Below are 15,999 nucleotides of genomic sequence, written 5' to 3' on the forward strand. Positions count from 1 at the left end.
AAACAGGCTGTGCTTGCCTCTTGGGCTGCCTGCATGGCAGAGATCTGTGCAGAATGCTAAGCAGGGCTTGGGTCTTATTGATGATGATTACCATTATGATCATTACTTCTGCCACAACTGCAGTCATACCCAGGGGCCCCCAGGCAGATCCCTGCAAGAGCAAGACATGGTCTCTGCTTTGATGAGTGGATAAATCTGGTGTGAAACAAGCTGCAGCAACTCAGCATGGCAAACAGCACGGACGGGGGCTGGCAGCGCCAGGAAAATTGCTACTTCAGTGGTCTGAACACATGCCTTGAGTGCTTCAAATCACAGTAAAATGTTCCTGTTTATAAACTGTTTGCTGCTGCCAGTTCACTTTGTTTCAGTCATGTAACCATTTCTAACCTTCTGTTAAAGTTCCATTAAGCAGCTTTTAATCAGCACCTTCTGGCTGAGTTTTGTGTAGGTATCAGGAAATAAAAAATAAAATTGAAGTCAAGGTGAGACTAAGGAAATGCTTTGGTAGGAGATGGGAGGGAGAGGGGGATACACACAGCACCTGCTGCACAGTCTTTCACTCCAGTGTCTTTCCCCTCTGCCTTCAATACGATCAAGAAATAAAACCACAAATGTGATCAGCTTGACAGACCCTCTACGTACAAGCAACACACCTACAAAACAATAATAAGAACCACAAGGCCAGAGGATGCACATTCCTAAACATTAACAGCAATGAGCTGAGGAAATTACCAGGAACAGAATTTGCCAGTCTCCCAGAGAGATTCCAGAACTACAAAGGCTGCAGGGAGCCAATTCCAGTGACACTGCTGGGGCAGCCAAGGCTGTGGTGAGCACAGCCACTTCTTGACCAATGATAGCAGCAGGACAACCCTTCCCCAGAGCAGTGCTGTTGCTCCCACTCATCTCCAGCAGAAGGATCCATGGGAAGCCCATGTGCCTCCAGTTAAGCAGCTTTGCCAGGGTAGGAGGGATGAAAACACACCGGGGTTTGAGGGGATGCTGCCACTCCCCTACCTACAGACTCACAGTTAACCAGGTGGGAAAGACCTGTGTCCAACAGAGGACAAACTGGGGCAAAATGGCAGTGCCCCTGTAAGCAGGGAACCAGTGGGGCCTGGAGCCATCTCCCAGGCTGAATTATTGCTGCAGAAATCAGGGAGGTCATTGAAAAAACAATCAGGGAGCCTGGAAGAGAGAAGGGAGCCATAGGTAGTGACTGAAGCACACTGGGCTATTTCTCACCCCAGCCCTTGCCTGGCAGATCCCAGAAGCCTCATGTTCTCAGGGTTATATATGGATGGTAATGGCTTTGCACAGGCTGCTGACAGCAACCAGCAGTGTGTCACCTTCTGGAAGAGGATTAGCTAAAGCTGCAGGCATGTTGTCACATCACTAAGCCTACCTCTGACCAGGTCTTGGCCAACCCTTAGCTCTTCCAGGCCTGTCATATAATGATGGGATCTCTAAAAGCCCAGTGTCAGACAAGGCAAGGGACTGGCACTGACAAACTCCTCTGGGAGCTCCCAAACATCTCCTGGTTTCCAGCAGACCCAGCAATGCCTGACTGCTTGCAGGACCAGGAACAATGAGAAATGTTTGAGTGCCTTGTCTCTCCTTCTCAGCCTGCAGTGCCTGTTCTGCTCCTTGGGAAAACTTCCTTCCACAAATGGCAAGAAACACAGGATTTTTTTAGAAGGTGATAAAGTTCCTCAGTCACATACCATTAGACCTACAATCACTAAAACACTGACAATTAAGAAATACTGATCTTTTTCACACAAAAAATCCTGACTGATCAAGAACAGATTTCCTAGGAAAAAAGGGGCCATATTCCATTATTATTTTTAATTGCAAGAGAATTAGAAAAATAAGAATTTCCACTTGACTCGAGGATGACATTTTCTTTGCATTTCAGAAATGGATTATTTTTTACTTTTTAAATTCCAAATGTCTTTCTCTTCCTATTTCTCACTAAGTTTTGTTAGGGAAGGCAGCAGAACAGGTGCATATGACTTCGCTTCTCCCTCTCCAACACATTTTCTTTTTTTGTTCTGAATTCTCCGAAGTTAGAGCGGCAGACAAAAAATACCCAAAACACTCATCAGGCTTTTCCAACTTTCCTATAAAATGCCCTTAACTTTAGAAAATCACTCAAATGTAAGATTTAATATGCTGCTTTGTTTTTCTTTCTCTTTTCCGTTACTCTGTAGTGTTCCTGAAAATGTATACACTTCCAAAAGATAGAGCAGAAAGAGGAAAAAATACACAGGTGATATTTATCTTATTGTACTCAACATAAAGAGGGAAAAGCAGTGAAGGAACAATGTAGAGCATCCCAAACCAAATACAAAAGCTGATTTAGCCATTTGCTTGAATACAGCTGAGCTTTTCTTTGGAGAAAGGTTGGAGAGAAGGAGGGGAAGAACTTCCCCCCATTTCTACCTGCAGTAAATCACCAGGAATAGAAAATGTCATGCTCTACCAAAATAGCTACCACTCTCTCCTAAAATTCTTGGCCTTCACTTGTTTCTGCTGCAGTTCCATCACAAACTCTCCATTGTCAGCCAGGGGCATCCCAGGTGCTCCAATTTGCAGGTTTCCAGTTGCAACTTCCAGGGTTGCTCCCAGTCATGCTGTCCTGCTCCTGGAAACTCATTCCCCTCCATGTGTCCACAAGCCAGGATCCCAAATCCCACCCTTGCTGCTCAACTTCATCTGGAGAGGAGGGCTTTCACAGCAAGAAGTAGAGGAAGGCTGACACACAGTGACTGGCAGGCCATTTGTTTTGCTGACATAAGAGCTCCAGAGGCCATTGCAATGGTCATCTAAATACCTTCCCAATTATTTCATATTCAAGAGTGTTCCATAGTAGAGGGAAAGAACTAAACTGAACTAAAACAATCCATCCAGCAGACTGGAGAGAAAACACTTCCAGACTCACTGGTCAAATTTATGCCCTACCACTCCCAATCATACTTATATTCCACAGATCAACCCCTTGTTTGTAAAGCATTCCCACTGTGGTGGGGTCAAAGAACCAATACTGAAAAGGATTGCTTGAGCCTAAGCTCCTTGAATCATCATGTGCCAGCAGGGACCAAACAAGCAAAACCCCTTGAAAAGTACCAGTCCTGGACACAGGACATCTGCTTTCAACTAGAACTGAGAAAGATCTGTGTCCTCATGCCCTCCCCCAGCCCTGCACTTCTCAGGAGGGTAGCTAGCCAGAGCAAGGGGAAGAGATACCTTCACATCCTTCTTGATTTGAATGACCTGAAAAAGGGAGGCTCTCACAACCTCACCAACAAAGAGCAAATCAAGAACAGCCTGTGTTAGCAGTCAGTTCCTCTGAATGAGGCAGTTGTGGTTCCTTCCTAGAAAATAAATACTCACCATCACCTCCTGGTTGCTTGTATGGGTTGTACTTTGGTTTGGGGGCGACCACAGGCGCAAACTTCTTTGGGGTCTGCTGGGTGGACACGGAGATGCTGGGAGTGCCAAAGGTGTGTGTGGTCTCCATCCTTGCAGTAACGTGGCCAACAGGCTCGTTGGTACTCTTGGGAGGCAGCCAGGATGGGTGGGACATGCTTCAGGTCTGAGGAGACATAAAGAGAGTCACATATACATTAGGAGTTTGAGCTGGGGAAGGAACAGCTGCAATTCCACTATTTTTCTGGTTTATGAAATCAATCCTACAAAACCCTTCAAAATATGTTTAACTGGTGCATGCTTAACTTTAAATATGCTGTTCCTAATACATAGGACTTCAGATGCAAATTTGCCTTTCTCTCCCCAGCAGGTCAGAATTACTGATCAGGCTATTGTTGGTACCTACAATAATCATTGCTATTTTCCTCTTCAAACCAGAGCAGAGACAGGCTGATACCCTGAAGCAGCCCATCAATCCCACCCTGCATTCAGCACAGTAGTGATGTATTTGCCTTTCCCTGTTAGGCCTTTTTGAGTACATTAATGTACAACAGTGCAGGTGCTCTGGGGACAAGTCTAGTCACAGACAGGCACACACACTTCCAAAATACACTTTTAGCACTTTTTCACATGTCATTTAGGACCCCATGCCCTAGTGATTTTCATTCAGACTTTTAAGAAAACAGATTTCAAAAGTAGCTAATCATTCTTGATGCCTCCATTTCTGAATGCCCAGCTTAAGACATTTTAAAAGCATGTCAATTTTGAATAAATGCCAGAATCTCACAACCCCTGACAACCAGGCTCCTTTTAGACTTGTGTAACAAAAAGCAGAGGCAGCCCAAATCATTACTTATTTATGAAAATCTTGGCTTTGGCCTCTTAAAAGCCTACATCACTTTTGAGAACTGGGTTCGGATGCTGCTGAAAATGTTGCCCATAAAAATCCTGTTAATTCCAATGAACAAGTGTTTTTCACCACACACAAACCACACTCACAGGGTAGCCATGACAGTCCTACTGTACCATCAGATGGTCCAGTGGAGCTAGATTTGAGATTTGATGGAGAAATGAAGATCCCACACAGACAAAAGTCAATGCTGATTTTGCAGCTCTTGAGCACCCTGTTGCTCCTGCCCATGCACTGCTTTGGTGTCAGAACCCCCTGAGGCTACCAAAACCAGCAGGCACCCGTGACCTCATCAGCAAAGATTTAATTTCATCATGGAAAAGGATCAAGGCCAGAGATAGGATCAAGATCTCCACATGGTAGTGCAAGGTGAGCACCTCCAGCTAAGAGCAATGACTGTTAAAACTGATGGATACACAAGTGTGCTTATTTGAACCAGAAAATTTACTTCAAAAAACAGTTTCCTGCCTGAGGAGTAATTTCTACTTTAAGCCCCAATGTCTGACCCAACACTAGGAGGTGACAATTTTTGATCATCTTCCACCTGCATCACTCCTTGCGTGAGAGAGGAACTGACAAGGGCCAAGCATCATTCCCAACACTTCTGTCTCTTCCTGGCCATGCAGTCTGACTGCTCGATGTGCAGACAGTGGTTTCTCAATTCCTACCACCAGTAAGTGAACTTGCTGCACTAGGCATCCAATACCAGTGAAATGAAGGCACTGGAGCTGCCTAGAAATGAGGCAGACAGGAGCACAGCAGGAGCAGCCCGGAGATGGATCCAAGGCTGAGCTGCAAGGACACGACTTTTCTCCCTCACAGGCCTGCTGTCCAATCCACAGTAAGAGTGCAGAGCATCATTCTGAAAGCAAGAAGTGAAAGGCAGGTCCTCCCCACACAGCAGGAGAGGAAACCAGTCCCAGCGGGTGGGGACTGAGGGCACACGAACCATGGTCCCACTGCCTGGCACTTCCCAGCACCAACAGCAGCCCCTATGGACCTGGAAAATGACTGCCACTCCAGCAGTAAGATTCACCTACACTGCTGACTCCTCCTCCTACATCCTTCAAAACCATAGAAGCAGCAATAAAACTCAGACAACTATCTAGGTCTTAAGAGCAGAAAGCAATGAGGGCAGTCAGCCTTAAGAGCTAAACAGAACAAGCCTGCACTCTGCAGAGTTATTACATCCAAAGATGACTGTAGCTTACCCATTGCTAAAAGCATCCTGGAGTTTAATTCTGACAGGTTTTCAGCCTATGGCTTGACATCTAATATGAAAGAGCCCCCTGCTACAATGAAGCACCCTAAGACCCTGGACATTAACTCCATGTTGACTCAAAGCTAAAGAAAAAAATCCCATTACTGACTAGATTATCACCATTCCTGTTCTGGAATGTTCCTTAACCACCCCCAGGCAGCATGCCTTGGTCCCACTGAACCCTCATGGTCTGCTGGGCTGATGACAGGGATGGGTTGTGTGATGCACAAACCAAGAATATCTGCTCCAGTAGCCAGGTTGCACAGCACTGAGCACAGCTGAAGACAATGAGAGAATTTCAACAAACAAGCTTAGAAAGCAGACTGCTCCTATGGACAGCTTGGGAGCAGGGAGATCACAGTGCTGTAACTCAGCTGCTGACTGTAAGCTGGCACACAGCTCCCTCTCAGCTAACCTCTAACGCCTTTGTTTTGGCCATGGTGGTATTTTCTAATTGTTTCCCCATTAGCCTTTTCTCTTCCTCTTTCTCCCCATCTCATTTTCTGTTATGCATTTACTGCCACTCGTTTTTGCTATCTGTGCCCTGACAGTGTTTTCAGCAAGTTCCCTTTTCCTCATCTGTTCCAGCCTCAGCTCCCCAGACTCAATTAAATTTAGCCTAACTACTCTGCAAGATCACAGAAAAAGAAAATGAATTAATTTCTTTTTAAAAGCTGAAGCTAAACTTCTGAGCTTGCCTCATTTTCCCTCCATTTTGGCTGGTAAAAGGCCAAAAGCAAGGAAAAAGTACAAGGGACAGTGGCTTGCAGACAAGCACAGCCCACCTTTCAGCAGACTTCTCCATGGTGGAGCACCATGGCTAATTCAGAGTCACCAGTGCTCTCTCTCCACTCCCTGCAATACTGCCTGGTTTTCCATCAGGAGCTTCTCTGGAGCAGAACATTTGTGATGTGCCCAAGTAACAAAAATAGCACAGGAAAACCTGGGCCTTAACTCTAATTCCCTTACTCTATACTCTTACCCATGTCACTGCCTGAGTGTCACTGTGGTGCCTGTGCTTGGACAGGAACACCCAATAGGTAACAGCAGAGCTTTTCTGGCTAGCCAGCAACACAGCCAGCAAACACACATTTCACTTTTGAGCTATCTTCTTCCATTAAAAGTTATTTTTCACTGCAATGTTAACCTACAGATTAAATCTACAGCTGCCCCCACACTTCTGCTCCAAGCGAGAAATTTGCCAGGCACTGTTTGCATTCATTGAGCCCCTTCCTGGCAAACCTCGGTAGATCCAGCCAGAAAACAGTTAACTCAGGAAGGCTGGAAAAACTTTCTCAGCAGAGCCCCTGTCCCTGGGAATCCTCCCAGAGGGACAGACACCTCTTGCTCCTCTGTCACTGTCACACCTCTGCCTTGGCTGAACCCTTCTGCTTGTCTGCCTGCCACCCTCCCACAGCCATCCTTGGTCACCCACAGCTCACAGCTCCATTCCTGATCTGACTGATACAAGCTTTTCCTGTGACTCCTTCCTCACTGACCACTCTGGCAACACCCCCTTCCCAAATTCACTGCCTCATCCCCCCCAAAAAACCCCTTAGATCTTCTCTGTGTCACTGATTTGAAAGCCTCTCATTGATCATCTTGACTAACCCTGAACCATCCCAAACTATCGCTCTGCAAAGCTTCTGCTGAGCTAAAGATTATTTGTTATAAAGCATATGTAGCCTCAACTGAAACAATGCAAGTGTTGGAGAACCCAACACAGCATTAGGTACATTGTTTGGATAAAAAAATTAAGCACCATAATCACAGCTTCTCCTTTATGTCTGGCTTAAAATTTAGCTAGATCCACTTTCAACCATTGCATTTTGTAATGCTCCTGTCATCTGCAATACAGACTTGCCTCTCTGCCTTATGTAGATCTTTCAGAACGCAGCCAGATCATTGCTTAAATCAAACCAAAACATTTAAATTAAGTATCAATTAAACTCCCTGTAAAGGGCAGATTTCTCTTGATTCTTTCATGTATGTTTACTCTAAACTCTCTTCAATTTTCCAGCTACCTTTTCTGAAATGGTGGCTGATGGCGCAAGACCATTTTTAAGAATAGTAACTTAAAATAGAAGAGGTAAAATGATGAATAATATCAAAAACAAAAACCTGACTGAAATCAGCTGTGGACGCCTGAGGTTCTGTTATCCTTCCTTCCTTGGAAGCATTAGTCATCACCTACTTTTGGAGGCAGAGGATAAGACCAGACTAACCATGATAAATAGCATTAAGAGCGAAGAGTGAAATCACACTGCATAAATAAGGCAAACAGTGGGCTCTGGTTCTATCATTAGGAGGATCTTAATGCTGTAAGTTCAGAAAATTCTAACCATGAAAGAATACACCACAGCAGAAGAACTGGAATCCATGAATCCCAAGCTGAGACCACATTATCTAAAAATGTCAGATCGGGAATATCAATAGCAGATAATACCATGCAGTAATAACAGCCTGACAAGGTTTTTTCACTGCCTTTTTCTTTTTTCAAATGTGTGGGCATAAGAGCTTGTTTTTGCTTTTAATTACAGGATGTCATTCACCTTTGAGAAGCGAAGGTAAAAAACTGAGGGTTTCAAGTCAATTTCTCCTTACATGTGATAAGCAATGGAAGGGTAGAGTACCAATTTGTCTACTTTTGAAATTGTACGTACATTCATCTCTGAGACAGGCTGGCTTTTCTGTGATTAGGCTGTACCCAAATAAATCTCCTTTTCATTTTCATATTTGTAACATGGACCAAATACTCTTTGGATGTTGATGGACTTCACCAAGACAGAAGATTTTATCCCTGAGTTAATTAAGCTAATGCTTCGTAGCGGGTAGCAACATAATTTAACAGAAAATGAGCAACAACCGTCTGTGCTTACAGACTGTCTGCTCTGTCTTCCATCCCACGCCTTCCTAAATTCACTGGCTTGATGTAGGTCTATGATGTTCTGTCTTAGTATCACCCATGCACAGTGAACCATTTCTCCTAAGGCCAAGAGATTGACCAGATACAGGGAATTAGGACCTTGTTTGTTGCCAGTAGATGCGACTGAAAGTTGTGTTGGGGCTTTTCTCTGATACATAATACAAGCATCACCTTCCCATGATAACTCAAGTTTGTCTCTAAGTGTAGAAAGGCAAACTGCATCCTCCCCACTCTTTCTTCTCTTCCATCCAAGAAAAAGAACTCCAACAGAAAAGTTTTGACTTTACATCACCTTCCAAATGAATTTTAAAGAACAGCTCTAGAAGTAAATTAAGGGGACATCCTTCACAATGCAAAAACCATGGCCACCCATTGTCCCTTCCTGTTGTGCAACCTGCATACCTGGATGTCTCTCCTCTAAGCTGATTTGTCTTCATTTTTCTGTCTGAAATTCCCCAAATCACAAACCTCAAATGCCCTGCTAAAATACAGTCCTTTGCTTTGTCCTTTTCACCTCCAGTCTTCTAATTAGTCAAATGCAGTGAATGAGGCTGACCAAAGAGATTTGCTCTTTACAAACTCCCAAAGCTGCTTGTTTTTCTTGGCACTGTTCCCCTCTGAAGGTTAAATAAATTTATTTCTTCATTTATGGCACATGATCTCTAGCCATGCTCTTGTACTTCTTGTGGCTTTCAGAAGAGGGTATAATATCAAAATTCAGGTCTTATAGAGGTCTTTAACCAAACATAGGAAGTGCCATAGGTACTTAAATTCAGCACAAGCTCTCCTGGGATGCTTTTCCCATATGGTACTACTTATTCTCATCAATTTTACATCATATGGCAATTTATGAGATTTGGGGAATTGGGAGTCCTTGGGAACTCCCTTAATCATTGCTGATCTGCACAACATCTCTAACTGAACTTAACTCCTGCAATATTAACCAGCTGAATAACGCTCATCCCTCAAACCCCCCAGCAGCAAATTGAGTCCTGACCTTCATCATAAAGTTTCAGGAACAACTCTGAGCACTGGGAATCCTGTGCATGGTGCATGGTGACCTCTACCACCAGTGAGCAGCGAAGCTCTAAGTGTCAACTGAGCCACCACGAGACTTTGAGAGGTGATGAAGAGGAATGGAAAACACCATCACCCTCCAGTGACTGCCCTTCTGACCCTAGGCAAACTCAACAGGTGGACTCCAAGTTCTTGTGGCAAATACCTCCTCAAGATCAGGTTTCTTTGCTTGTACCCATTTTACATGGTTTATGCACATTTCCTAATGCTTTAATGTAGTCTTTCACAGCAGGTATCAGCTTCAGCAACTTCAAATCTGCCTCTCAGATTGATAGTTTATTTTGATTGCCTGGATAAGGCAAGGTTTTGTATCTTCATCCCAATTCCCTCAAAGTAAAATAAATAAATGAGTAAATTAAATCGACACTTCAGTTAAACAGGACTGAGAGCATTTACCTATCTCATGCTATGGGACATCACTAATGTAATCAGAGGAATTAAAGGAAAAAGAAACCTAGTTATAGCACTGATGAATTATTCCTCAAAGAATATAGTCTGGTAATATTTCATTCTGGCTTTAACAGCTTCAATCAAACTTCCAAGGGATCCTCCAGAAGACCTGACTTAAGTTCCAAGTGCACCCAGGTATGAGGAAGTAGTTGGCCCAGATGAAATGCAGAGATCCCTTGAGGGATCAAAATCAACTATTTTGTGACTCAAAAACCCAGACTGACAGCTGTGACTTCATCTGCAGTCAGAAGGGTTTCATGGAATCACAAACCTGCTGAGCTGGAAGGGACCACAAGGATGATCGAGTGCAGCTCCTGGCCCTGCACAGCACCATCCCCAAGAGTCACACCAGGAGCCTGAGAGCCTTATCCAAACGCTTCTTGAGCTCTGCCAGGCTTGGTGCTGTGACCACTGCCCTGGGGAGCCTGGTCAGTGCCCAAACACCCTCTGGGGGCAGAACCTTTTCCTAATATCCAACCTAAATCTCTCCTGACTCAGCTTCAGGCCATTCTCTTGGGTCCTGTCACGGTCAGCACAGAGAAGAGATCAGTGCCTGCCCCTCCTCTTCCCCTCAGGAAGGAAGCTGTGACTGCAGTGAGGTCTCCCCTCAGTCTCCTCCAGGCTGAACAGACCAAGTGCCCTCAGCTGCTCCTCACACTGCCTCCCCTCAAGGCCCTTCACTATCTTCATTACCCTCCTCTGGACACTCTCTAATAGTTTCATGTCCTTCTTACATTGTGGTGCCCAAAACTGTCCACAATATTCAGCGTGGGGCCAGCCCAGTGCAGAGCAGAGCAGGACAATCCCCTCCCTTGCCTGGCTGGTGAACCCCCAGGACACACTTGGCCCTCCTGGCTGCCAGGGAATGCTGGCTTATGTTCAGCTTGCCACCCACCAGGACCCCCAGGTCCCTTTCCATGGCACTGCTCTCCAAACTCTTATTCCCAGTCTATCCATCCATCCATCCATCCAGGGTTGCCTCATTCCAGGTGCAGAATCTGGCACTTCTTGTTGAACTTCCTATGGCTGGTGATTGCTCTATCCTCTAATTTATCAAGGTCTTTCTGCAGTGCCTCCCTGCCTTCAAGGGACTCATCAGCTCCTTCCAGTTTGCAGCAATATATTGTATTCCACTTAAGATATGCCAGCAGTATCACCTACTGGCAATGCAACATTATATTCCTTATTTTCTAGTTGCAATAATTTGCAAATGAACAGAGCTTGTGCCCATTCTTTTAATAACCAATACCTGAAAATTAACTTTTTTCCCCTAGCTGCATCCACAATTCATCTATTTTTCATCAGATCCATGCCAGTTTGAGATGTGACTTTCGTTGTACACTCTTAATCACTACAACTTCTACAGTATTACTGAGACATAAAAGAAGAGAGCAAGTGTGTAGTAGAAACTGCAAAGGTGTGATGGTAAAGAACAGTCTCTCTGGTACAAAGATGCTTGACGAAAGTTAACGTCATCATGAAAATAGTTCATCAGATATCAACCGAATGCTGCAATCATTCCTACTTCAAAACCTTGCCTCTGGGAGAATTATGATATCAACCAAGAACCCATCCTTAGATTTCCCTCTTAGTTCATTTTTCTTGTATCAGCTTCAGTAGTGGAAAAGGTAGAAGGGCAAACTAAACATAAAACTTCTTTTCTTTCCCAATATAATTGCATTAGGAGTTTTGGGATTAGATGCTGGCTATTTGAATTTGGCTGCTGCTGCAAAACACATGCATAAAAGCTGATGAATGAGATCTTCCTTTTACAGCCATGTCACATCCTGGTGTCAGATGACAAACTAGGCTTTAAAATCCCAATAAATTGAACTTGACTTGTCCGTGAAACAAAGAGATCATACTGGCTCCCTGGAGATAAATAGATCTATCTAATCTAATACAACTCTAATGACTGCATTGCAATTTCACCAGAGAGCAAGCTGATTCTTGGCTTCTGTGGCATGAGACAATCCTCAGCTACTCCAAACATAATCGTACTGGATAAAACACCAATCCAAGGCCACAGCTACTTGTGGTCACAACAAACCCCAAGGCAATTGTAACAGAGGAGGCAGACCTGCTGGCTTACTCAAATACATTTTATTCCTCAACCTAAGGACCGAAGCCAGGAGTTAGCTCTGAGCCAGCCAGATTCCTTCCAATTGTTATAGCCTCTTCCCCTGATAACTTGACCTACATGTTTTTGAGGATGTTGCTGTACCACAAAGAAGTTTGAGATGGATGTTTCAGAAATTTGTATATAAAATAAGAGAAGAAATTTATTAAAAGAGACAGCAAAACCAGAAATGATGCAGAAAAGTTATTCTGGGAATCTCAGATCATGAGCTACCTTACACAAATATTATTTTCCTGCATACAATTTATTTTCAAGACCTCTCTGCCAAAAAAAAAACTGCCTTTATTCCTTCTGTGTATTCAGTGTCTTGCCTATAGCACAGCTCAGTGCTTGGCTTCCTACTTCAGCAAGGCATTGCCAAGCAACACAGAGCTTATCCATCAAATAAAATTATTAAGGGACTGGACTTCCCAACTGATGGAGATGTACTGAAATCAGGCATATCAAGAGTCCCACTTAAGTGAAAAGATAACAGGACAACAAGAACTGGCAAGGTTAAGGCTGTTGGAACAAGCTCAGGTACTTTGGATGCTGATGCTGGCTGTAAACAAGGAGGAATTGTGCAGAACTAACATGTAGCTCAGCTGTGAGATATCAACAAGACCCCAGTGGGACCAAATGGGACCATGGCAGCATATTGACACACAGATAATTGTATTAGCTCTGCAGAGCAGTGTGTGTGGCTCAGCCTGGGGAGAAACAGCAGGGATCTGAGCTCAGTGGGAAACTGATAGAGGGAACAAGGAATCAGTGCTGAGTTTGACGTCCTACCCAGCAAGGCTGGGTGTAGGGGGGGGTTGTATTTATGATGGGGCTCCCTGCACTTCACTCCTCCTCTAAAACAGCTGTGATTGCAGGAAGAGTCAGATGCTGCCTCACCTGGAAGAACACACATCTGCTACTGGCAGTCTGACCCCCAAGCCATCTAGAGGATTTCTGTGAATGGAAAAGGAGCTGCAGCTCAGAACACAGGCACAGCACAGGCCCCACTCAGGAAGGAAGCATGTGTGGGTCTGTCACCACCATAACCTTGTGACAGCTCATGGAGCTGGCAGTAGAATCCAGACTTTGACACTGTACTGCCTAGCAAGCAATTAAACCAATTAATGGGCAGGAACAGTGTCCAGGATCAAAATCTTTAACCCCAGATTCTCTTCCTCAACCCTGATCCACTTAACTTTTCCTCTCTCAGATCCAAGCCATCCTGGAAGTCACAGCTTCAGGCACCACAAATCCCTGGATGACTTTTTCCTGAGCCTTGCACCAAGCTGTGTCTTGGTTGTGGTAGCTCAGGTTATAGCACTTTGCAAATAATCCTTTCTCCTATAACAAATCCTGTATCTTAAAACACAGAAGAGTGATAGCTGCCAGATGACTGGAAATTGATGTTGCAGAGAGATTGCTAAAGGAAGCAAGATATTTGAGTGTATGAAAACTGTAAGAAACGAAGTGCACAAAACTCTTTGTATAAACAGTCAGGAAAAAGACTACATTTCTCTTGAGTTTCATGACAACAGGTGACTTGACATCAGCAACACACAAGCACTGTCTTCTTGTCTCCCTTCTGCAACACAAAGCAAAAATAAAGGTTTAAATTGCTTCCTCCTTAAAGAAGCTGAAAGCCTGCAGTACTGTCAGGAAAGACAGAGGATCTCTGCAGGCTACCAAGTTCTGCTTTTAGCAGGAGACTAAATTATCACCAACTTTAGGTAAGGCTTGCTGTGGCTTTGTCCTGGAAAACCTCCAAAATGAAGAATCCCTTGCTACCTGGTGACTTGTACTAGTGTTACACTATTTTCCCAAAGAAAATGCTTTTCCAGCTCTCCAGCTGAATCTCCCAATCCATTATGCATGTTCACAGCACTTTATTTGGCCATCTGGACAGAAGCATTTGGCTCTGACTTGTTCAGAAGGCCCCTGGCAGTTGTCACAGGCTGCCATTGGATCACTCTTTTGCCTCCTTTCCACCAGAAACAGAAGCCAAAGCTCTCCCAGCCTAATCTTGTAGGCCATGTGCTCTCAGCCCCTGACTGACCTTCCTCTGGACTCTTTCCACCTCTTCAATATCCCATTTCAACTGGTGGACTCAAGACTGGGTAATAGCCTCAGCAGTAGTGAGGAAAGGTGAGCAATAACTCAGTCTACAGTCCAGGCTCCTCCTGAAGCAGCTCTATATGCAGTGTACTTTATTATTGACAACAACAGCACACAGTGGACTCATATTTGACTGGGTGTTCACTGCCTGCTCCACAACCTTTTGTCAAGAAATAAAGAAGAATAAAGGGCATATTTTGAGATGGTGCCTAAGCTGGAGGAGCTTCACCATGCCATGGCTACATGGATAGAAGGGTAGGTCACAAGGTGGTGTTAGCTACCCCGATGCTATTTGCAATAAACATATGACATACAGCTCATTAAGAAGACACCTGTTCAAAGGGAGGGGTGAGGGGATGTTCTTAAAGCACAGGAAAATGGCTGAAGGGGAATATTAAAAGCAAAGGCAAAGCTGATCGTGACACTGTGGAGTGCATGAAGATAAAGCTCTGGCTTAGTATCCATAGAGCATTAGTTCTGCTCTGAATAGAAACTCATGACAGAAGACAAGTGCTTGAAATTCGATTTTCAATTCTACTTTGAAACTCATAAAAGCACTAAGCACCAGCCCAAGAAACTGCTGCTCTTCCCTTTTAACTCAGTGTCCATTCATTCAAGAACAGTGATATGCAAAGCTCTGGGAGATAATTCCCCAGCTGGTTCAAACCATACTACCAGCAATGAAGTCAACCCAGCCAGGCATCCACACCAGCCTTGTGAGTTTGCTAAACAAGCTCATCCTGCTAAAAAGCCCACCCCAGTTGCTCCACCACTTTTGCTTTGCTGCCTTCTGGTTTTGACCATCCAAATTAATCATTTGTTCCCCTTTCCAAAAATCAGTAGGAAGTTCTGTTGTGACTAAAGAGTTTTCATACTAGACTGGTCACATCAGTTCCCTAGATGTTGAACAGCTCAAATCTGACAGTCTCCAGGAAAATATTCTGATTCTCTTTTACCTTCATTGCACTTTCTCCCAAAAGACTGGCAGGGAGTGATGGAAGAGAAGAAATTAATCATGAGCAGAGGGTACTTTTAGAGGGAAGAACAAAACTTCTAATATCTCCAAAGACTTTTATATGCTGCTGCATTTTAACCACTGCTGGCAAACTTTTGAGCTGTGCTAGGGCAGGCAGCTGGGTCCTGCAGCTGGTAAGAGCACACACAGCTCCATTTATCAAATGCCCTTCAATAGTTGCTACCACTGTCTCTCAGGTCTGAGGCAAAGCATGTTCCCACACACAACCAAGCATCTGAAAGGCATTTCAGCATGCCTCTGCTGTGTAATGCACGTATTTCTCTTTCCAAGTAACACAGCTGCCAACACCTTAATCATTCCTTGGGGACCTTCAACACATCAGCCCTTAAGTGCTTCATTACCTCCAGCAGCTCCTGCAGAGCTCACATCCCAGGTGAGCTGTACACAGCTCCCTGTCAGCTACAGAGAGCAGCCTGAGCTGCAGGAGAGCAGGATCTGAGCAAATCAGGTCTAACAGCCTATCTTCCACCACTCTTTGTTTCTGCAAGTTTGGCCTCGTTTGCTGCAAAATATCTAGGACAAAAGGCAAGGCAGCATCAAGAAACTACAATTGAGACTAAAATCACTGTGCGTTTCTTTTCATGAGATCCTGAGGGACAGAAGATGCTTGCTTCTCTGCATGGGCACTAAGGGGCTATGGAGACCAGTCAAATAACCTTCACTAAAGCACCTG

The 15,999-nt window shown here is 44.4% G+C and overlaps 1 protein-coding gene across 1 annotated transcript in view; it reads right to left on the reverse strand.

Annotated features, from left to right (window-relative positions):
- Positions 1 to 15,999, reverse strand: part of LPP (LIM domain containing preferred translocation partner in lipoma) — a 319,560-nt gene that overhangs the window by 199,081 nt on the left and 104,480 nt on the right. The window contains exon 5 of the mRNA XM_036388370.2: positions 3,397 to 3,598. Coding sequence (XP_036244263.1) covers positions 3,397 to 3,589 — 193 coding nt within the window. The 5' untranslated portion in view covers positions 3,590 to 3,598. The remainder of the gene's footprint in view (positions 1 to 3,396; positions 3,599 to 15,999) is intronic.

This window comes from Molothrus ater, chromosome 10, assembly GCF_012460135.2.
Source record: "Molothrus ater isolate BHLD 08-10-18 breed brown headed cowbird chromosome 10, BPBGC_Mater_1.1, whole genome shotgun sequence".
NCBI lineage: Eukaryota > Metazoa > Chordata > Aves > Passeriformes > Icteridae > Molothrus > Molothrus ater.